At 45.0% G+C, this 23,651-nt stretch overlaps 1 protein-coding gene across 1 annotated transcript in view; it reads right to left on the minus strand.

The window, feature by feature from the left end:
- The window catches only part of itpr1b (inositol 1,4,5-trisphosphate receptor, type 1b), a 593,020-nt gene that overhangs the window by 328,730 nt on the left and 240,639 nt on the right, over positions 1 to 23,651 (minus strand). Inside the window, exons 18-25 of the mRNA XM_070894815.1 lie at positions 21,185 to 21,376; positions 20,162 to 20,413; positions 18,740 to 18,881; positions 17,296 to 17,449; positions 17,013 to 17,200; positions 9,526 to 9,676; positions 5,347 to 5,401; positions 4,186 to 4,351 (exon numbers count right to left, since the gene is read on the minus strand). Coding sequence (XP_070750916.1) covers positions 4,186 to 4,351; positions 5,347 to 5,401; positions 9,526 to 9,676; positions 17,013 to 17,200; positions 17,296 to 17,449; positions 18,740 to 18,881; positions 20,162 to 20,413; positions 21,185 to 21,376 — 1,300 coding nt within the window. The remainder of the gene's footprint in view (positions 1 to 4,185; positions 4,352 to 5,346; positions 5,402 to 9,525; positions 9,677 to 17,012; positions 17,201 to 17,295; positions 17,450 to 18,739; positions 18,882 to 20,161; positions 20,414 to 21,184; positions 21,377 to 23,651) is intronic.

The following is a 23,651-nucleotide window of genomic DNA, read 5'->3' on the forward strand; positions in this document are numbered from 1 at the left end:
AGCGGTTTATAGGCCTCTCTGGACCAGCATATCTGAGGAGGTATCTTTCGTGAATGACATCAGAAAGACCCACACCCAGTGTCGCAAGAGGTTCAATGACCATTGCAGGATCGTCAGAGTAAGTAATATTTTTATTGATGAACTCCTTCATTACTTAATTTATAAATCTGACACATGTTGGTATAGGTAGGCTTAATATTGCACCATATTTGCCATGAATGATCGTTACACATTATTGATTGCTTTCTGAGATCTTAAAAGATGTTTCTTCATTTCGATGTCTTCCTCATGAACCATGTGCAACTTCCAGGGCCATTAAACAGAGAACTGTATTAAATGCACACATTATGGTACAAGTGCTTTGATGGCTATCTGTGTGTGCCACAAGAACAGACTGGCCTCTGGTAACCATTGCCAGTCAGTTTTGCAGGAAAAGATATCCCACAACCGCCAGGAGCAGCGACGGACAGGCGACGGTCCACCCAGAACCATGCCTCGGACAGACCTGGAGGAGTGTGTGGCTGGTCTGATTGGTGCCTCAGGGACGGCAACTCCCCGTGGGGGTGCTGAGCCCCCGTTCGAAACTGAGGGCAAGTCCTGCAAAATCCCTGGGCTGGGTTGGGGCAATGTGATGCAGTGTCTGTGGACTAGGTTTAGGGCAATGTGATGCAGTGTCTGTGGACTAGGTTTGGGGCAATGTGATGCAGTGTCTCTGGACTAGGGCTGGGGCAATGTGATGCAGTGTCTCTCGACTACATATAATGGAATAGCGGCGGTCCTTCAAATGAGCCTGTGCTATGCGACCTTACTCATGTCACCCTGCCCCCTCCCCTGCTGCTAACCACTCGTCTGTTCTTTTCTATTTCCAGATGAGGTGTAGCATGCGCCACATCCTCGAATGGAAGTCTCCACCTCAGTCTGTCATGTGGGGATGGGGGAGAAGGAGGGCGACGCCAATGAAAAGGAACCTCCATAGGAGGAGCAAACTGAGCAACCTATTCCGGGGGGTTGGGGGGGCGATGCACTTGACACCTCTTTTTGCTGCGGCCACTAGCTCTTCTGAGGAAAAAACATTCTCGCGCTTTGAGCCATCCGAGGGCCCAGGTATAAGTGGCGTGCAGCAACACACCACTGGGGTTGAATCCCTTTAGCCGTCTCTCCGGAGGGCGAGTCGGCAAAGCCGATCTGCTGACAGACAGGCAGACGCACACCTGGACATGGTGGAACAGTCGAGAGAGTGTGTCCAGCTCACCCGACAGCTCCTTGGATAGTTTTCCCGCAAGCATTGCGGCACTATCCGCGAACATGAGGGAGGGCATGTCGCAGATTGCTGGTGGGCGCCATGAAACCGCCGAGGCAGTCATTGCCCACGTGCAATGGCAGCCTCGATTGATGGTCTCGATCTTTGACACTACAGTCCCTAATGTCACGCCCAGACCCACATCACCTGTGAGTGGTGAGACCAAGCAACAGCCTTGCCACTCAGAAGCCGGGCCTTCCATACCCTGAGCTTTTCCACGGGATCCACACGTGGCGTATCCAGTGTCTATCTCCCTTTTACAGCACGACTCTGGCCGCCTTAGGTAGGGTGATGATGCGAGGGAAGGGAGGTGAGGGTGAGGTGGGGGGGGGGCGGGTAGAAAAGGAGCAGTTGCTGGTAAAAGACGTTCGGTGCAGGAGTTGTTCTTTCAGTTGCTGTTGTTGATATTTTAGAAAAGTTTGCCAATTCACAATAATGTTGAATAAATTTTGTTCCACCTTTGAGATCTTTAAATTTTTTTCAAGTTGCAGTATGTTTAATAAATTCTTGTGTTCACCTTAACCATTCCTGTGTAGTGTCTCATTTGCAGAATAAGAGGGGGAATATTCAACATTGTGGGATAGAGTGGGCAGGCAACGGTCAAACGTGCCGTTCATTCTTCAAGCAAAGCGTTGACTTATGAGCTGCTGATGTAAGGCTTTTGCAGTGGCGAAAGTTCCACGATGCCTCCCCTGTGGTTGTGGCATGGGTTCATCGCCAAGCTCCTCCTCCTCATCCTCCCCTCTCTCCAGTGGCAAATCCTGTTCCCTCATGATGGCCAAGTTGTGTAGCATGCAGCACACCACAATGAACTCAGAGATCTGCTGAGGGGAGTATTGCAGGCAGCCTCCAGAGTGGTTCAGGTATCGGAAGCTCCGCTTGAGCACTCCAATTGTCTTTTCAACTATGTTGTGTGGAGCTATATGGCTGTTCGGCTTCTGTCTGAGGGTTCCAGAGCGGGCAATGAGCCAGGTGGCGAGGCCGTGACCTTTGTCCCCCAGCATCCAGCTCTGGCCTTGTGGCTGATGCTCAAACAGGCATGAGGCACTGCTCTCACACAAAATGAAAGCATCATGGATGCTCCTTGGATATCAGGCATTGACTGCCATGATGCACTGAGTATGGTCGTAGATGATCTGTATGTTCAGGGAGTGAAATCCCTTTCGCTTTTGTTAAACCTCTGGATTCTGTAAAGATGCTCGCAGGGATATGTGCGTACAGTCAATGGCAGCCTGAACCATGGGGAAACCAGCAATTCGTGCAAAACGCACAGCCCTCTCATTCTGTACCTCCTTGGTCATTGGGAGCTTTATAAAGTCCATCCTACATGTGTACAGTGCAGTAGTCACCTGGTGAAGGCAGCGATGTGTAGCGAACAGCACGATGGAGCATATGCCCCCTGCTGATGCCTGAAAGGAGCTGGAGGCATAGAAGGCAAGTGCCACAGTCACCGTCACCATGATGGGCAGTGCAGTCCTGTTGCCGCTGCCTTTATGAGCTGGCATATCTCGGTGACCATCTCTTTTCGGAAGTGCAGCCTTCTAATGCACTGTGCCTCAGAGAGCTGCAGGTATGAGTGCTGTCCCCTGTAAACTCATGGGGAGTAAGACTTCCACCCCATACATCTGCAAGCTCTTCGATTACACTCAAAATGCTCATCAATAAGTCTTCTTGCAGCTCAACGCTGCATACAAAAAGCAGCCAGAAATAATGGCCGACATAGTGTAGCCTCCATTTTTTTTTAACGTCTTTACGTGTCCTTTAAAACAAACTTAACTCACATAAAACTTCACTGTATAAAACGCAGCCTTCCTTCTCTAAATCCTTTTCTACACTGAACTTCTGCTCAGTTTTTAAGATGGCGCCGTTAGTGCTGGGTGCCCCTTGGGTCCGACTGTTTTCGGGCGGGCGATAAGATAAGCGATATCGGGGCGATAGTGCAGCGTTGCACGGCGACTGACGACATAAAAATGCTTATAAAAAAAATAATTAAAAAAAAAAATAGGGCAGGCGATAACTTTTAGCAGCGGAACTAAATCGAATTTTCCACCAGGGCGCAAAATGTTGTGCGACTCGTTTATCGGCAAAAAAATATATATCGCTTCACCCTGGCAGAAAAATGGGCACAATCCTGTCGAATTTCTAGCCCTTGCTCTTGGAAAGAATGTGGAACTTTTGCAATAGCCTGCTTTAGTACTTATTACTCAAGATGGTTGGAGGACTGGAAGGTCATCGAGCTGGAAAAATGTGGTCCTTCTAAAGTGGACATGGTTATTTGTTAAGCAGAGAGACACTAGACCGTGAGCACATGGAATTGGATATTTTGCTCCATTAGGAGTTGGAATAATGAAGTTATTACCCTTGTCATGGTATTTAATTGGCTGAGTTTTGCTCATCATTTCCATCTATTAGAAACACTACTGTCCTGAATCCCAAAATGCAAAACACAGAGAACTCACCATACAGCCTACATGCAAACCGCTCCTCCTCAGGAGTGGGAAAGTGAAATTTATGACAATTCCCGATGACCTGAAGTCCTCTACATGCAGTGTGTTCAACCAGAGCAGATTTATTTTTTTTAAACTGCCAAAAATGTATTTTAGAATTTTTATGGATACCAGTCATTGGCGCACACATCAACCATTCATGGAAAAACGCTGAAATGTACGGAGTGTATAATATGTACCTTGCTGAGCAACACAGACATACATCCACAGTCCCATTGATCACTACGATCACTCAGTGACCAAGGGAGTTTCAACACAAAGTCTAAAAGTACACCATTTTGTTCTATGAGTTAACTCTTGCTAAGTAGTACATAGAAGTAACCTGCAAAATGGAGTGTTGACATTAGCAATTAATTCGTAAAATATGTCTTTAGATACCTGTTTAAATGCTTGAAGGACCTCTTGCCTCTGACTAAAATGTCTAAATAGCAGATGGAGTGCTCCAGATACCAAAGGTGGATAGTCGTGCATTGTGAGGTGAAGCAAGACTCGAAGAAATGTTCTACCTCCATGATCGTCCAGATCTAACGGGGTGTTTTCATCACTGTATTTCAAGAAAAGTGGAACAAGTGACAGTGATTTCCGATTAAAAGAAATAACTTGCATTTTTATAGCACCTTTCACAGCCTCAGGATGGCCCAAAGCACTTTACAACCAGTACTTTTGAAGTGTAGTCACTGTTGTAATGTAGAAAACGCGGCAGCCAATTTGTGTACAGCAAGGTTCCACAAACTGCAATGTGATAATTACCAAATGAATCTGTTGGTCGAGGGATAAATATTGGCCAAGAGAACCCCCCTGCTTTTCTTTGATATAGTGTCGTGGGAACTTCTATGTCCACCTAAGGGGGTAGACGGAGCTGTAACGTCTCAACCGAACGACGGCACCTCCAACATTGCAGCACTGGAGTGTCAGCCTGGATTTTGTGCTCAAGTCCCTGGAGTGGGACAAAACTGAGAGCAAGGTGGGCCCACACCAACATATCACAGACGGTATGTCCATAACGCTATTCCACTCAGTGTTCACAATCTGGCAGTCGACCATCAAAGGGTAGATGGATATTTGGAGAAACAGTAATTCCTACCACTTTTGCACACCTAGTAACTGTACCAAAGGCAACATGGGGCAAAGGCCTAGTATCAGGACATCTGCCTGCTCTCTTCATACCTTTATTCATGCAATGATACCTCTGGGTAAATAATCCCATATCTGTGCTCTGCCTTGCACAAACCCCTCTGCTAGCAAGTGAGTAGACAGTAGGCTTTCTATTGCCTCACTTTTATTCCCTACCCCCTTTACAAGGAGATGCCATAATCTCAGCTCTGCACAGCTCAAATTATGAATGGAGTAAGGCAGAGTTCAAACCCACCTTCACCCCTCATTCTGGTGCTCCTAATGCCCAGCGCCATAGTGTTGCCCACTGCTTAACCCTTTTTTGGAATGGGCAATGGTGCACAACACTAAGAGAGCAAACATATCTCGCTACATTTAGATTACAATCTGGTGCATTTTAACAAAACATCAGACGCTAATACTTGCCTTCCTCCAAAGATTCCTTCGGCCTGTTCCTCAATGTGCTCAAAATCTAACGTGCCTGTAAAACAAAATAAATCCAAAAACCTGAGAAGTTACAAAAGCTGCCACTTGTACAGAGCTCAATACCACACATGTCAACCTTACTGCCACGTTCACATTTGACGTCCAGTTATTTCTTGGCTACCCATCTCCTAAAAACTCTCGGTCCACCTACTTAACTGAACATTGCGTACATTTATTTTGAATATTTAAAAAATTATTCTTGGGATGAGAGCATCGCTAACAAAGGCAGATCCCCCGAGTAGGTGGTGGTGGACCTCCTCCTTGAACGATTGCAGCCTGTGTGGTGACGGTACTCTCGCAATGCTGTTAGCTCGGGAGTTCCAGTTTTATTCTGGTTATTCTTTGTAGAGGCTGGACATAATGGAGTGGCTTGCTCGGCCATTTCAGAGGGCTATCGAGAGTCAACTATATTGGTGAGGGGCCGAAGCAACATATTGGCCCAACCAGAACAGGACGGCAGGCTTCCTTCCCTTAACGTATTACTGAACCGGTTGTTTTTTTTTATAACAATCCAACAGCTTCATCGTCTCCAATATCAGCCTTTTATTTCCAGATTTTTTTTAAAATTCTAAACTGAATTCAAATTCTCAAACAGCCATGGTGAGATTTGAACTCCCATTCTTTGGAATATAAATTCTGGATTACTAGTCTAGCAATTTAACCAATAACATACCCCATACTATTCCCAGGCAGAGCACCTGTGCCACTGCAAATTTTACCCAAGAAGAATAAACTGGTATACAATATATGGAAGACTTCAGACTGCTGAGTGTCCATATTTCAATTTATTTCACAAGCATTGAAGCCTATATGTTTGGGTGACTAACTACAATGTTCGTTAAATTGAATTACCACCAATACACTCAACCGTGATGCTCTTTAATGTGCACTCTCGGGTATTCTGCAATGAGTGGATCACCTCCCAACTCACCAACACCTCTCACCATCTACAAGGCACAAGTCAAGAGTGTGATGGAATACTCTACACTTGCCTGAATGGGTGCAGCTGGAATAATGCTAACGAAGCTGGACCCCATCCAGGACAAAGCAGTTTGTTTGATCAGCACTTCACCCATTATCCTAAACATCCACTCCCCCCAACCTCTGGCTCTGGTGTACCGTGCCTGCAGGGTGTACTATCTACAGAACACACTGCAGAAAGTCGCCAAAGCTTCTTCAGCAGAACCTTCCAAACCCGAGATCTACACATACCACCATCAACTTCAAGTTGCCCTCCAACAACAGAACAGAAGTAGGCCATTGAGCCCCTCAAGCCAGTTCAGTCATTCAGTGAGATCATGGCTGATCAGCGACCCAACTCCATATACCTGCCTTTGACCCACATCCCTTAATACCTTTGATTAACAAAAATCTATCAATCACAGATCAATTGTTAATTTTAAATCTATCAGTTGCCATTTGAGGAAGAGTGTTCCAAACTTCAACCACCCTTTGTGTGTAGAAGTGTTTCCTAATTTCACTTCTGAAAGGTCTGGCTCTAATTTTTAGACTATTCCCCGTAGTGCTCGACTCCCCAACCAGTAGAAAGAGTTTCTCTCCATCTACGCTATCTGTTCGCTTTAATATTTTTAATCCTTTGATCAAATCGCCCCTTAACCTTATAAATTCTAGGGAATATAACCCTAATTTGTGTAATCTCTCCTCATAATTTAACGCTTCGAGTCTGGGTATCATTCTGGTAAACCAACTCTGCACTCCCTCCAAGACCAATATATCCTTCCTAAGGTGTGGTTCCCAGAACTGCTCACAGTACTCCAGGTGTGGTCTAACCAGAGCTTTGTGTAACTGCAGCATAACTTCTACTCCCTTGTATTCTAGTCCTTTAGATTTAAAGGCTAGCATGCCATTAGCCTTTTTGATTATTTTCTATAGCTGACTTGGACATATTTTGCCATTCTTTCATCATCGCTGGGTCAAAACCTTCAAACTCCCTCCCTAACAGTATTGTGGAAGTATCTTCACCATAAGAACATCAGAAATAGGAGCAGGAGTAGGCCATACGGCCCCTTGAGCCTGCTCCGCTATTTAATACAATCATGGCTGATCCGATCATGGACTCAGGTCCACTTCCCTGCCCACGCCCCATAACCCCTTAGTCCCTTATCGATTAAGAAGCTGTCTATCTCTGTCTTAAATTTATTCAATGTCCCGGCTTCCACAGCTCTCAGACAGCGAATTCCACAGATTTACCACCCTCAGAAGAAATTCTTTCTCATTTCAGTTTTAAATGGGTGGCCCCTTATTATAAGATTATGCCCCCTAGTTCTAGTCTCCCCGATCAGTGGAAACATCCTCTCTGCATCCCCCTTATAATCTTATACATTTCGATAAGATCACCTCTCATTCTTCTGAATTCCAATGAGTAGAGGCCCAACCTACTCAACGTATCTTCATAAGTCAACCCCCTCATCCCCGGATCAACCTAGTGAACCTTTTTTGAACTGCCTCCAAAGCAAGAATATCCTTTCGTAAATATGGAAACAAAAACTGTACGCAGTATTCCAGGTTGGCCTCACCAATACCCTATATTAAACTGTAGCAAGACTACCCTGCTTTTATACTCCATCCCCTTTGCAATAAAGGCCAAGATTCCATTGGCCTTCGCGATCACTTGTTGTACCTTCATACTAACCTTCTGTGTTTCATGCACAAGTACCCCCAGGTCCCGCTGTATTGCAGCACTTTGCAATCTTTCTCCATTTAAATAATAACTTGCTCCTTGATTTTTTTTTTCTGCCAAAGTGCATGACCTCACACTTTCCAACATTATACTCCATCTGCCAAATTTTTGCCCACTCACTTAGCCTGTCTATGCTCTTTTGCAGATTTGTTGTGCCTTCACACATTGCTTTTCCTTCCATCTTTGTATCGTCAGCAAACTTGGCTACGTTACACTGGATCCTTTCTTCCAAGTCGTTAATATAGATTGTAAATAGTTGGGGTCCCATCACTGATCCCTGTGGCACCTCACTAGTTACTGATTGCCAACCCGAGAATTAATCATTTATCCCAACTCTCTGTTTTCTGTTAGCCAATCCTCTATCCATGCTAATATATTATTCCCAATCCCGTGAACTTTTATCTTGTGCAGGAACCTTTTTTGTGGTACCTTGTCAAATGCCTTCTGGAAGTCCAAATACACCACATCCACTGGTTCCTCTTTATCCACCCTGTTCATTACACCCTCAAAGAATTCCAGCAAGTGTGTCAAACATGACTTTCCCTTCATAAATCCATGCTGACTCTGCTGACCGAATTATGCTTTTCCAAATGTCCTGCTACTGCTTTTTTAATAATGGACTCCAACATTTTCCCAACCACAGATGTTAGGCTAATTGGTCTATAGTTTCCTGCTTTTTGTCTGCCTCCTTTTTTAAATAGAGGCGTTACATTTGCAGTTTTCCAATCCGCTGGGACCTCCCCAGAATCCAGGGAATTTTGGTAAATTACAACCAATGAATCCACTATCCTGCCACTACTTCTCTTACGACCCTAGGATGCAAGCCATCAGGTCCAGGGGATTTATCTGCCTTTAGTCATATTATCTTACTGAGTACCACCTCCTTAGTGATTGTGATTGTGCTAAGTTCCTCCCCCTGCCCTACAGCCCCTTGACTATCCACTGTTGGGATATTGTTTGTGTCCTCTACCGTAAAGACTGATACACGGACTGCAGCGGTTCAACAAGACCCACCACCTTAAGAGCAACTAGGGATAGGCATTAAATGCCGATATTGCCCGCAACACATACATCAAGATTTCAAAAAATTACAAACTTAGGCACTGAAAACATTAACACCCATATAATAGGGTATTCCCGATGCTCATTGTCACATCATGAAAGAGGACGGCAGCTTAAAATACTTCGTGCAATTTTACACCAATTATCATTTAAAAGCACCTTAAAGGTAGGTGGTTGCAGTAATCAAATATTAAACCAACCAATTTCCTGGGAATTGTGCATTTGTGGCCTGGATATGTATTAAATCTGTAGTGTCCATCACAAGTTTCCGAACAGTGGGAATTTAAGCGACTGAAGATCTACTCTAGAGCAATGCTACGTGACATCTTCATCAATCTCAGCCGCTTGATACAAACCTGGAACATTACTTGCGCCATCCTGAGAAGCTGATCCTATACTCGGTGGGGAGTCAGCTGATTGATGATGTGCGTTGCTTTCATCAAACTCTCGTTTAAATATGGACAGAAGGCAAGAGATTCGATAATCCAAGCGAACATTCAAGATGAACTGGAACAGAAAAGGGATAGAATAATGGTTTTTACAGCAGTGTGCGGCCGAATAAACAAAAAATATACACTCAGATATCGGCTGATGAGCAACCATTGCTCCTACTTCAACTGAAAATTAAATCTATGGAAAGAACTTGCATTTATATAGTACTTTTCACAACTTCAGGACCTCCCAAAGCACTTTAGAGCCAATGAAGTACTTTTTGAAGTGTAGTCACTGTTGTAATGTGGGAAACACGCCAACCATTTTGCACACAGCAAGATCCCACAAACAGCAATAAGGTAACGACCAATTAATCTGTTTTGTTGCCGTTGGTGGAGGACAAATATATGCCAGGACAATAGGGAGAACTCCCCATCTCTTCTCTGAAATAGTGCCACGAGATCTTTTACGTCCACCGGAGAGGTTTAATATCTCCTCTGAAAGATATGTGCTCAAGTCTCTGGAGTGGGACTTGAGCAACACATCCTTGGAGTGGGACTTGAGCAACACATCCTTGGAGTGGGACTTGAGCAACACATCCTTGGAGTGGGACTTGAGCAACACATCCTTGGAGTGGGACTTGAGCAACACATCCTTGGAGTGGGACTTGAGCAACACATCCTTGGAGTGGGACTTGAGCAACACATCCTTGGAGTGGGACTTGAGCAACACATCCTTGGAGTGGGACTTGAGCAACACATCCTTGGAGTGGGACTTGAGCAACACATCCTTGGAGTGGGACTTGAGCAACACATCCTTGGAGTGGGACTTGAGCAACACATCCTTGGAGTGGGACTTGAGCAACACATCCTTGGAGTGGGACTTGAGCAACACATCCTTGGAGTGGGACTTGAGCAACACATCCTTGGAGTGGGACTTGAGCAACACATCCTTGGAGTGGGACTTGAGCAACACATCCTTGGAGTGGGACTTGAGCAACACATCCTTGGAGTGGGACTTGAGCAACACATCCTTGGAGTGGGACTTGAGCAACACATCCTTGGAGTGGGACTTGAGCAACACATCCTTGGAGTGGGACTTGAGCAACACATCCTTGGAGTGGGACTTGAGCAACACATCCTTGGAGTGGGACTTGAGCAACACATCCTTGGAGTGGGACTTGAGCAACACATCCTTGGAGTGGGACTTGAGCAACACATCCTTGGAGTGGGACTTGAGCAACACATCCTTGGAGTGGGACTTGAGCAACACATCCTTGGAGTGGGACTTGAGCAACACATCCTTGGAGTGGGACTTGAGCAACACATCCTTGGAGTGGGACTTGAGCAACACATCCTTGGAGTGGGACTTGAGCAACACATCCTTGGAGTGGGACTTGAGCAACACATCCTTGGAGTGGGACTTGAGCAACACATCCTTGGAGTGGGACTTGAGCAACACATCCTTGGAGTGGGACTTGAGCAACACATCCTTGGAGTGGGACTTGAGCAACACATCCTTGGAGTGGGACTTGAGCAACACATCCTTGGAGTGGGACTTGAGCAACACATCCTTGGAGTGGGACTTGAGCAACACATCCTTGGAGTGGGACTTGAGCAACACATCCTTGGAGTGGGACTTGAGCAACACATCCTTGGAGTGGGACTTGAGCAACACATCCTTGGAGTGGGACTTGAGCAACACATCCTTGGAGTGGGACTTGAGCAACACATCCTTGGAGTGGGACTTGAGCAACACATCCTTGGAGTGGGACTTGAGCAACACATCCTTGGAGTGGGACTTGAGCAACACATCCTTGGAGTGGGACTTGAGCAACACATCCTTGGAGTGGGACTTGAGCAACACATCCTTGGAGTGGGACTTGAGCAACACATCCTTGGAGTGGGACTTGAGCAACACATCCTTGGAGTGGGACTTGAGCAACACATCCTTGGAGTGGGACTTGAGCAACACATCCTTGGAGTGGGACTTGAGCAACACATCCTTGGAGTGGGACTTGAGCAACACATCCTTGGAGTGGGACTTGAGCAACACATCCTTGGAGTGGGACTTGAGCAACACATCCTTGGAGTGGGACTTGAGCAACACATCCTTGGAGTGGGACTTGAGCAACACATCCTTGGAGTGGGACTTGAGCAACACATCCTTGGAGTGGCACTTGAGCAACACATCCTTCTGACTCAGAGGCGAGAGTGCTACCACTGAGCCACCACTAATATAGGACTGAAAGAAAATTATGTCGAAGAGACTGTCTCGAGGTCTACAGAGTCTTCAGCTTTCTTTCAAGGACGAAAAAGACACCGCTTTCCGAAACCAATACCTAATGTAGAATTAGGTCAACCTACAGAGGATTCAATTTATCCTTAATTATGGAGCAGATCTTTCTTTTTGTCTCCTGTATCAACGAACACAAGCTCTCATCTGTCCTTTCAGGCACAAGACCAGTGGCAGTCCGTTCCTGCAGCCACATATTCTCCAGAAACTCCTCCACTTCGGTAACATCACTGCGGCCAATGGTAAGGTATGATCTTCAGCAGTGTGAAGTTTTGTATTCTATCATGACTAATGATAGGCTTGTGGGGAGTTTAAGATTTGATAACAGGCACACTGCATGTACATTCATTCCGGCCTAACATTGCAATTTCTGAGTCCTAAAACAGTCTAGTCAAGAAATCTGAAAACTGCAAGTGGCAAAGCATTAGCTCTCAAGTTTCAGTGCAGCCTGCTGTGCAATTATAACCTAGAAGCTACAGGTAATGTACTTAACATGTCCTCTTCAAACGATGAATCAGGCTGAGACTCAAAACTATGAGCAGCTGGTTAGCAGGGGAGTGTCTGGGCTTTTATCAGCCTACATTAGGAGCTTTCTAATCCCTACAGTAGCAAATTGGTTTTGCTGCACCCCTCGAAATATTAAATTCAAATGCCTTCTGAAGAAACTAGAACACAAACCACTGCAGCTTTAAAAAGGCCTGCGGCTATCTAATCGCATTCAAAAACTGGCAGATTTTTATCGCAGTTTGGAATGTCAGATTTGCCATAGACACAATGGGTCAGATCCTGCTGGAGCAAGACACCTTGCGGCTTGCCCAGTTAGTTAGACTTTATTCTGCACCCTTCAGCCCAATAATTTTTTGCGCTGAACTTGCTGGAACTGCGAGCTGATAATGGAGTGGCAAGGGTAACTGGGCATCTGGGACCTCAGTGATCAGCGGGACCAACAATGCATCTCCTTAACCAATGAGATTTAAGGATTGAGAACCAAACAGTGGAACGACTGAGAAGAAGGGCAAATTAGATTCAAATTAGGTACAGAAAGAGAAATAGAAAAGGGAAAGAAAGATTGGATTGAGAGAGAGAGAGAAGAGGCAGAAAAGAAAAATAATGTAATTATAAATTCAACGTTTTAAAAATCTCCAACAATAATTGACTATATGCAGGAATGAGACTAAATACTGTAAAATTGTTCCCATTCTGGGCTGGAGAGGTTAATTGAATTAACAATTATCACTGTTAGAAAGGTACTTGCGCTATTAATTACAAGACTTGACTTTCTGTGGCATGTTTGATGGGCAATTACTGTGCAAATCCAGTGAGTTCTTAAAAATATCGGGGAGTCTAAGGGCGAGATGGCGGAGCAGCATAAATTGACCAGCAAGTTCTGGAGATTCGCAGCTCACAGCGTATTTCTTAATCCTCTGATTTGCTGGCCAGCTTGCACCATAATGATGTGTGTCGGTAACACACCTTTCGTTTCTCAGCAAGATTTGGCCCAATATCTGTAAAGCATACTTCGTGCAATATATTAAAAAAGATGACAGAAGCAGTTTGCGGTGGCGTAGATTTTCACAAACGATTGGTCAATCCAAGAAGACCCAGCTAGTGACAACTGCAATGGAACAGAGCAATTTATCACTGCTTCAATAGCATCAAATGAAAAAACTACTCTTAGCTCTTGTTCAACTGTTTATACACATCCACTCTTAAAAGAGAAGTGGAAAGTTTCAAGCTGCACCGCAAGCACACATTGATTTCCATTAATAATCATTAAATCGACCTCCCGGTGAGAGTTGCAAACCAAGCAAATCGACTGGACTTCACCAGGTCCAAAGAAAACTACATGTAGGCCCAAGCCATCTGAATACACCAACTTAACATCGAAGGCATCTCTCGTTCAAAATGCGAATAGTTGAAAGGTTACTCAAGAAACTCAGCATCGATGTCCTGATTCCTGAAGAAACACACATCGAACATATCCACCAGTTCGACACAAGAGGATGTAACACAGGTTTTGACCTAATCGTTTGCAACAACCATCCCAAACATGGCCTGTCGTGCTATGTCAAACAAGACATCAAAGGCTGCACTGAACTTTAGCATACCAGTATTGCTGGAGTTTTCACTACAGCAATATGCGTAGGAGAGTTAACAATCTCCAATGTCTACAAACCACCGCTCGTACAATGGCCTGACCCACCGCATCCTCCGAGTCAACATCCATTCATTCATTCATCTCGGAGTCTTTAATAGCCACCACACAATATGGGACTATGCAGGTGCCAATTAGAATGGAGAAGCAATTGTACAGTGGGCTTCACTAGAGAATAAATTCCACCTTTTTGACGCCAAAGATCGAGGTACATTTCATTCCTCAAGGTAGCAGAGAGAATATAACTCAGACAGATGTCTCCTCGCTAAAGACGCCAAAGGGAACCCAATCAGCGCCTCTAGAACCGTTCTTGACGACTTCCCCAATATTCAACACAGATCCTCAATCATCAACATTGGCATCGAAATTCCTATCATTACATCAACACCGGAACCACGATGGAAATTCAAAGAAAAAGACTTGGAAACCTTCCAGAGGTCACTTGACACCAACATCAGGTGGATTCCACCAACCACTAATGCTTTCAACAGATTTATAGGAATTATTAAAGCTGTCATAAAATGCAATTTAGCTCGGGGGTTTAGAAAGACATATATTCCTTGTTGGACAGAAGAAAGTGAGGCTCTCTACCAGGAGAACCCAGCTACCGCAATGCTGGAGATGTGAAAGGTGGAGGAGCCTTGTGGAGAAGACTAACTTCACTCACTCCAGCAGGAAAGCATGGACCCTGCGCCATCAGCTTGGTGGGGCAAACCCCGCCTATAAACACAGAATGACCAGAGCAGACACCATTGCATCTCACTTGATACAAACATCAAATGCTCCGGCGAACAAAGAATTTTGACACCAGGTGAAGCAGCAGCTTTCGACAAACTTGCTGGCAGCACCAAGATCGTCCACTATGTCTGATCTACTCACCTTGGACCAACTAAACACAGTCCCATCAACAACCAAACCTGGAAAAGCTGCTGGTCCAGATGGTGTTTACCCAGAATTCTTAAAAGCAAAGAGATGGTTGACCTCCTTCCTCTCTGGGAGGTACTGGCAAGTGGTAAAATTCCACCTATTTGGAGGGAGACTAAAATAATTGCCCTCCTGAAGGAGGAGAACAATGATTGTGAAGCCTCCAACTACCACCCAATCTTGTTATAAAGTGCTGAAGAGGCTACTCCACAGACTAGTCCCCCATCATCAAGCCAACCATTCCTAAGGAGCAAGCGGGCTTCCGGAGCAGCCATAACTGCTGCAACCAATTGGTAGCTTTAAAACTACACATCGAAGCAGGCTTCCAGCGCCAGCTCAAGACCGCCGTAGAACTCGTGGACCTGTCAGCGACCTATGACACAGTATGGAAGTATGGATTGCTTTTCAAGCTCTCCACCATTTTACCCTGCAGAAAAAACGATCCATCTTCTCAATTCCATGCTCAGCAATTGATGCTTCCATGCTCTGGCACCCAGAAGAGCAGATATAGGACACTGAACAACGGACTCCCCCAGTGTTCTGCCCTGGCACCCATATTATTCAACGTTTACACCAGTGACCTGCCCGAAACAGAGTCTCGCAAGTTCGTATGCGCTGATGACATTGCCTTGACCACGCAAACCATGAATCTGTCAATCACCAAGGAGACCCGGACCAGGATTTATAGAGGATGGAGGCCTACTTCCGCTGATGGCGACTTCAGATAAACCTGCAAAAGACCATCACCTCGACATTCTACTTCAACATCCATCAAGCAAACCAAGCTTTGAAAGTCTCCTTTTACGGCGCAGAGGTAAACCATGAAAAAAAACTCCTATGCTTGATCACACCCTGCCATATAGACAACATCCCCAGAACAATGGGAAGAAACTGAAGAGTAAGGTCAACTTGATCCAGAAATGGGGAGCGGACGCTCAAACCCTCTGTGCAGCAGCACTCGCCCTGGTGTACTTTACAGCGGAGTACTGCTCTCTGGCATGGTCGTCATGTCAAATCCGTTGATGTCCAGCTGAATTCTACTATGACAATTATCGACACCAACACCTTGGCTGCCCGTGCTTGTAAACATCGCACTACCACACCTACGCCGCGAATATGCAGTCTCCAGAGAATACAATCGCTACACCAGCAAAGACACGCCGATCCAGGCCGACTTGAACAAACTACCACCAACCCGTCTCAAATCTAGGCGGCCATTTTTGACCATCGCCGAAGCCCTTCAGCGATCTCCCCTCAGCCTTGATGACCGATGGCGAAATGCTTGGAAGAACTGTGACATACGGAATGGATTCCTTATAGAGGACCCCACAGTACAACCTGTAGGATCAAACCTTCCTCGTAAACAGTGGACAACCATCAACTGCCTCAGGACCGGTCACGGTAGATGCTGCCATCTTCTCCATCGATGGAAGGTTAAATCATCCCCATCATGTGACCCTGGAGCACATCATTGAACACTGCCCTCAGAGAAAATTCTCAGGCAGCCTACAAGATATCCACGCTGTTGCACCGGAAGCTTTGGCCTGGATATCTGATTTAGATATCGACACTTGATTTGCTTTGCTGCTACCACACGAAAGATGATGATCAGTAATGCAAGAATAAAATGGATTTGTTGCTCGGTTTTTAAGGCGAGGGTTCACACTTACAATTCTCCACAGGAGGATTCCTGCAGTAGCATAACTACATCCAGGAATGGCAAGGAGTTGCTTCCCCTCAGGAAACAAGTGGACAAACCAATCCATGCTGCTCTCGGGCTCCTGGGAAGAAATTACTGAGCTGCACTGGAAACGACCTGGGACCAGAGGTCACAACCTCAGTGCGGAATATCGCAGGCCAAATTTTTTTTTTGGTGATGTTGGGGAAGAAAGCGAAACATAAAGCAGCAAACAATTAACTCGAAGATACTGAACCAGAGTTAGCTACCCTAAAAACAAGGCCAAAGCCAATGCATACATTCTCGAAGCTGCAAACTGCAACATTAACGACATTGACACTGATTTTTGAGACCATTACCTGCAATATTTCAATTGTTTTTAGCTTCGTGTCCATGACTAAAATATCCTCCTTCTCAGGCTCACTCTGTTGCTTAGTTGCTCCGTCCTGTGGCGCGATAGGAGTCAAAGGCAGAAAGCCCCCTCCCCTCAAAACCACTTGGGTCATCAGCTCCCCAACTCCATGAATTGACCTCATCACATTGCTGCCTGCAATACAGATGGTCGGCAGTCAGTGTGGATTTGCAGAAGAGTGATCGATACAAATAACGGAAATTTATTCTCCGATTACAGGAATGTCTTACCTCTGTTGTCATCCCCTTTAACCAGTTTGCTGATTGGAAAGACCGTTGCCATGTGGACACAGTCCAAAATGGCCAGTAAGATTTTGGTTAATCTCAGGAGGTCACTAAAACTGTAGAAGCCAAAGTAGATCAGATTTCGAGCCAAATTCACAACCTACGGAATAGAAACAATCAACTGATTATCGTTCAAATATCTGAATGGAAGTGCTGCTCAGGAGCAGCCAGATCATCAAAATATAGTACTGGGACTTAAATGAAGATCGAACAGTGAATTCAAACATTTTCACCATGTATATATCATTATAACTGTTCCAAACTACACATGGTAAAAGCGTGCAAGTAGGCAAGTGGTCAGATCTCACCCTTGAGGTAGTACCTTCAGAACTTTTGTTGTGGGCCACACTTGAGTTAGTGGTTACCCGGCAAACTGATAGCAATTAATGGCATATAGCTTACAACAACTTACATTTGCATAGTTTCTTCACATGGGAAAGTTGCCTCGGAACACTTAACAGAGCAGGAAAAAAGATGTCAAGTTGCAGGGAATAAGGGGGATGGGGTTAATGGCTGGGGCCGAAAAGGCAGGAGAACTGGAAAGTTTACAGAAGGATTTTGAAAACAGGAAGGGAGCGGGTATGCAGGGGGATTGAGTGAGGGATTTCCAGAGGGCAGGGACATGGTGATTGAAAGATCAGCCACAAATGGTGGAGCAAAGAGGACAAGGAACCAGGATCAGACCAGGGAAGAGCGAGAGCAAGGACATGGTGGTCACTGAGGAACAATGGGGTGAGACGATGAAGGCAGTGTCAGAGGGGGACAAGGATTTTGAAAAGTGCAAGTGTTGCAGCTGGCTAGGAGAGCATGGGAAGTCAAGTGTCAAGGTGATGAAGGCTTGGAACAGAGATTCAGCAATATGAGGGAAGAGGTGGGGGTGGAAATGGGCAATGCTTTAAAGAACAAGAGGCGGTCTTGGTGAGAGATTACATGTGGGCAAGAGCTAAGCTCCAGATCAAGAAACACATCAAGGTGTAAAACTACCAGTCACAGCCAGAGGTGGCAATTAGGCTGGTGAATGGAGCAAGGAGGTGAGGCGTGTAGGAACTGACAGGAGCCAAAAAAGATGGCTTCAATTCTTTCTACATTGAACTGGAGGAAATGTTGATGCCAGCCAACAGGCTTAGAATCAAAAGAGATGGAAGAAAGATATCATAGTTTAGAGAAGTTGTGGTTTATCGGTTGATTTACATTAGTCCTCTCCTTTATAAGCATAGCAAAATACATATATAAAAAATAACTTATATTTCTAAAAATTACACAATTTGAACCATTTCACAACTGGCTGGCTGGCTTCACTATTTCAGAGATACTCCCTCATCTGGTTTCAGTCATGTCTTTGCAATCCCTATTGGTGCCAATCAATCTCTTAAACTTTGGTTGTATTTACCTCAAATGTCAGCTTGTTCTTCTCCTTGTCAGAGAAGGGAAATCTTTGGCAGACAACATCTCTCAAATACTCCTCCACAAATGCCATAGTCTGGGAAAAACGTTCTTTTATTTCATCTCTGGAAGTTCCATTGGAATCGTAACTAAATCAAGTAAAACAAAATGCACTTGAATACTAAGAAATGCACGAGTGGAAAAAATCTGTTCACTTGTATTCCAGTCAGCCTCACTTTATTTTTCCCTGACAGAGAAGAATTCTCTTTGGGGGTGTCAAAGTTAAGTACTGTAAATAGCAATTTATTATTCCAACAAACAGAGTTTTCACATTTTAACATAGCCGTGTCACATTACTCCCACGTAGATATCTCTATATCATCCATGATGGGCAGCTAGCATCAGTATGTTGAAATGATAATGTCCCAATGCATTTCTGGTTGCCAAGAGGTCACTGTGGACAGTATAAAAACTGGATTCAGCCTATTCCTTTGAAACAGTGCAAAATGAACAGACCGCATGTCCAACAATTGTCAATCATGCAAAACCTTTTCAGTAAAAGCAATGCCTTGACAGGGACCTCACCACTGGGTTTTGAAGGTCACCTTCAACCTATGTTAAAGGCCATTATACAACTCCTTCATTATTTCAATGCATACTCCACCGATAGTGAAATTAAAAATCTAAACCTAGAACTGCGGAGCCGAATGCTTCTACAATTGTATCGATCACAGCATTGACCCTGGTTCAACAGTAATCTATTGTCCACCCCTTTCCATCAACGTCCTCCCTTCTTTCTCCTGAGTGCATGGACTGCTTGCTGAGGTACAGTTCCACAGATTTTGGTTACCCTCTGGTGCCTCCTCCTTGTGACCATGAGTGAGCCCATTCAATGAGTACTGACGGGCTAGTTAAGAACATAAGAAATAGGAGCAGGAGTAGGCCATACGGCCCCTCGAGCCTGCTCGGCCATTCAATCAGATCATGGCTGATCGGATCTTGGACTCAGCTCCACTTCCCCGCCCGCTCCCCATAACCCTTTATTCCCTTATCGCTCAAAAATATGTCTATCTCCGCCTTAAGTATATTCAATGACCCAGCCTCCACAGCTCTTGGGGGCAGAGAATTCCACAGATTTACAACCCTCAGAGAAGAAATTCCTCCTCATTTCAGTTTTAAATGGGCGGCCATAGCCAACTTTCCCCTCCCTAATCCAGTGGTTAAAAGGTGAACTTTCGTGACCCCCTACTGCTGCCTGGAATCAATCTTGGCATCTTCCTGATCTGTATGGTTCAGCTGCTCATTTGAACAAACATGCTAAGCCATCAGAGGAACCTTCTATGTCCCCCTTTGTGTGCTCTGCAGGATTGTCAATAGTCTTTTTGGCCCCGCAGTGAAAAGGCAACAATCAGAAAGCTGGAGTACTCACTCGTCAATCGCTATCTGGGATGGTATCTCCGACCACAGGCGGGCATACTTTACTGGAGTCACCTGCTCCTGGGGGTCCCTATCTACATGCATGTGCAACATCAGCCGACAGAAAGAGGCTCGCAGGTCGTACGGCAAATTCTCATCCGACATGCAACGGAGGATCAGATCCACGTCCAGCTGTCCCGAGACCGCATTGATGGCCAAATATTGACGATCCAAGCACATCCGAGCAAACAGGTTCAGCTGGTATCTGGAGAATTAAATGTTAAGATAGGAGAGTAGATTTGTTTTTATTGGAGAGACCAACAGAACTTCATTCTTTCAGATAAAGGCTGGGAATTCTTAGATCAATCATTTCCCTTTAAACAGAGACAATAGACTGATTAAATACATTCATAACATAATTATAAGTAGTGTTAAAAGTTACTGCCATTGAAAGTTACAGTCCTCCCTCCATTTCATCCTGTACTGTATAAGGAAAGCACTTGTGTCTTTCACAGCCTCAGGACATCCCAATGCAGTTTACAGCCAATGAAGTACTTTTGGAGTGCAGTCACTGTTGTACTGTCGGAAACATGGCAGCCAATTTGCACACAGCAAGCTCCCACAGACATCAATGTGATAATGACCAGATAATCTGCTTGAGTAATGTTGGTGGAGGGATAGATATTGACCTAGGACACTGGGAAGAGCTCCCTTGGTCTTCTTTGAATAGTGTCATGGGATCCTTTACAACCACCCGAGGGGGCCTGGGGTTTAATGTCACATCTGAAAGTCAGCACCTCCGAAAGTGCAGCACGCTCGCAGCACTGCACTGGAGTGTTAACCTAGATATTGTGCTCACGTCTCTGGAGTGGAACTTGAAGCCACGATCTTTTGACTCTGGCGAAAGTCCTAGAACTGAGCCACTACCGACACCCAAGGTACAAGACCATATCAGTTCCAGCTTCTAGAATCCAAGAGCAGTCCTGAACCTTCCAGCTTTGAAGCGGCATATTGGGTTTCAGTTGGAAAAACATACCTGTAATAGCTGAGGACTTCCTGGTCCTCTTTTTGGCCCTCCTTGGCATCTTGAGCCAATTCTCGGATGCTTTTGCTGCGAAGCTCTTTGCAACTGTCGTTCCAAAAGAGCCACACTTCTTCATCTTCACCAACCTCCAGCCGGCTCTCCCCACCATTCTCTACCTCAAACTCTACTCTGGACAAAACCAGTCTGCAAAAACAAATTACCCAAGTCGAGTGAGAAACATTTGAAGCTCTAGTCACAGAATAAAGATTAGCAGCAATAAACATACTACAGGTAGACGATTTCTATTGATCACATACTAAATTGGAATATCAAGATAGGGTTTTTATTACAGTTGAACGTATCCAGCTCAACATTTGTGTCATTTCATTATGGAAATGCCATCAACAGGAATTCAGAAATACATGATCCCATCTTCACCCAGGCTAAAAGGAAATACACATTCCTGCACAATAACTCAAAATACAATCAGTGTTGTACAAAGACTTTCCTAAAGAAGGGTCAGTGCTGCTCTGCTTGTACCGACACCTGCATTGCCTTGTGAATTTCACCCAGTCCCTTTCTTTCATGTTTTCCTCTCCATTTTCTTTCTCCCTATGCATTTAATTCTGATTCTCTACCTAATCTTTGTTCACTCTTATTCCTCTCTGCACAAATCCTAATTATTTTGATCCCATTAGGATTCTCCAAGTTTTGAAAGTCCAAGCACAATTCTGTTTTTGTCTGGTTAGTTTTTCCATGGTCGGCTATTTACTTTACACTTTGCATTGTTAACTCTCTTCTCTTATGCATTATGTATCCCACCAGTGTGGAGCCTTTCTGATAAGAGATATGATTTTGGTTGCTCTGACTACTGAAAGGAGAGGCTTCATACTAATTCAGAAACTGCTGTCAAGTGCAAAGGCTCCGAATAGATGCACAATTGGGTTTCACGGCTGCTTTTGATGATTGCTGAAGGGTTGTCAGATTGGAGTTTTGGCCGACATAGTTGGTGAGAATGTTCTTGCTCGCCTTCTGGAACTTTCCTTGGCCCATTTGTTTTGGAAAGTAGCAGTGGAGTACTGTGGTGAAGACTGTAAGGCTCTCCTCAGCTGCTGGTCTCCTCGGCCATGGTCACATTGGGACTATAGCCAGGTGTCTACTCTTAACATGTAACTCATCCTGGTCCCAGCTGGTGCTGCACTCAGTTCAAAGCCTCAGATAAACAGTCCTCGAGTTAAAGGTTTCTTTGTTGTCCTTGGAGGTTTTAGTGTGTGCAACTGTCAATTAGCACTACCTGGATACAACAATGGGACCAACACTGGTGGAATTTACCAGTCATTTCAAAGTGGAAGAACTTCCTATGATGCTTGCTCCATGCTGACACCTAACCAGTGGTCTTTGAGAGTCACAGCTGTGGATCAATCTGAGGCACCCCACCTGCAGATTGTTGAGCTGGGTGACCATTTAGAACATTTCCTCCGATTGGAGATTAGTCAAATTCTCAAGGTCTTGCATGGGTCCAACCAATCTTTCTGCCCTCAGCATTAAATCTGTATCTCCTTATGAAATCGCATGGGAGTGCTAAACAAACGTAGTCATGGATCATCATAGCCTCTAGTCCAATTCTCTCCAGTGAAGACCTGGATCACCTTCCTATTGCTGAATTTTGAATGAGTGCTGAATAAAGTTGGATAAAACAAAAGTAGCCGCACACAGTTAAACAGGTTACCAGCCAAATGTAAGATGATCACATACTAACCTCGAAGAAACTGCAATATAATTAGGTTCACTCTGCTAAGCAAAGAAATGTGAATCCAATAGCTTTGACTCATGCAGTTACTGATGGGCACACTACTCAGAAAAAAAACTAAACATAACTGAACCTGGTAACGGTACACGCCCTCTTAGTCCTTAGCACCCAATGTAGGACAGCTCAAAGTCTTGAAACAAAAGAATTGAGTTCCTCAAACTCCAGGTAAGTTCATTTGAAAGTGGAGATATCTGCAAGTTGGATGCTTTGACATAGGTACTCTTCATGGACAAGTCAGGTAGAGGCCATGGAAATGACATAAGAATTAGGAGTAGGCCATACAGCCCCTCGAGCCTGCTCCAACAATCAATAAGATCATGGCTGATCTTCGACCTCAACTCCAATTTCCCACCTAATCCCCATATCCCTTGATTCCCCAGGAGCCCAAAAATCTATCAATCCCAGCCTTGAATACACTCAACGACCGAGCATCAAGAGCCCTTTGGGGTAGAGAATTCCAAACATTCACAACCCTCAGTGAAGAAATTCCTCCTCATCTCAATCTTAAATGGCCGACCCCTTATCCTGAGAATATGCCCCTAGTTCTAGACTTTCCAGCCAGGGGGAAACAACCTCTCAGCATCTACCTGGTCATGTTTAACATCGAAAACAAATAGCCAGGTTTGAACAATGGAGAAGCAAGTCGAGCTGGATATCCATGGGGGGGCT

Source organism: Pristiophorus japonicus, chromosome 12, assembly GCF_044704955.1.
Source record: "Pristiophorus japonicus isolate sPriJap1 chromosome 12, sPriJap1.hap1, whole genome shotgun sequence".
NCBI classification, from domain to species: domain Eukaryota; kingdom Metazoa; phylum Chordata; class Chondrichthyes; family Pristiophoridae; genus Pristiophorus; species Pristiophorus japonicus.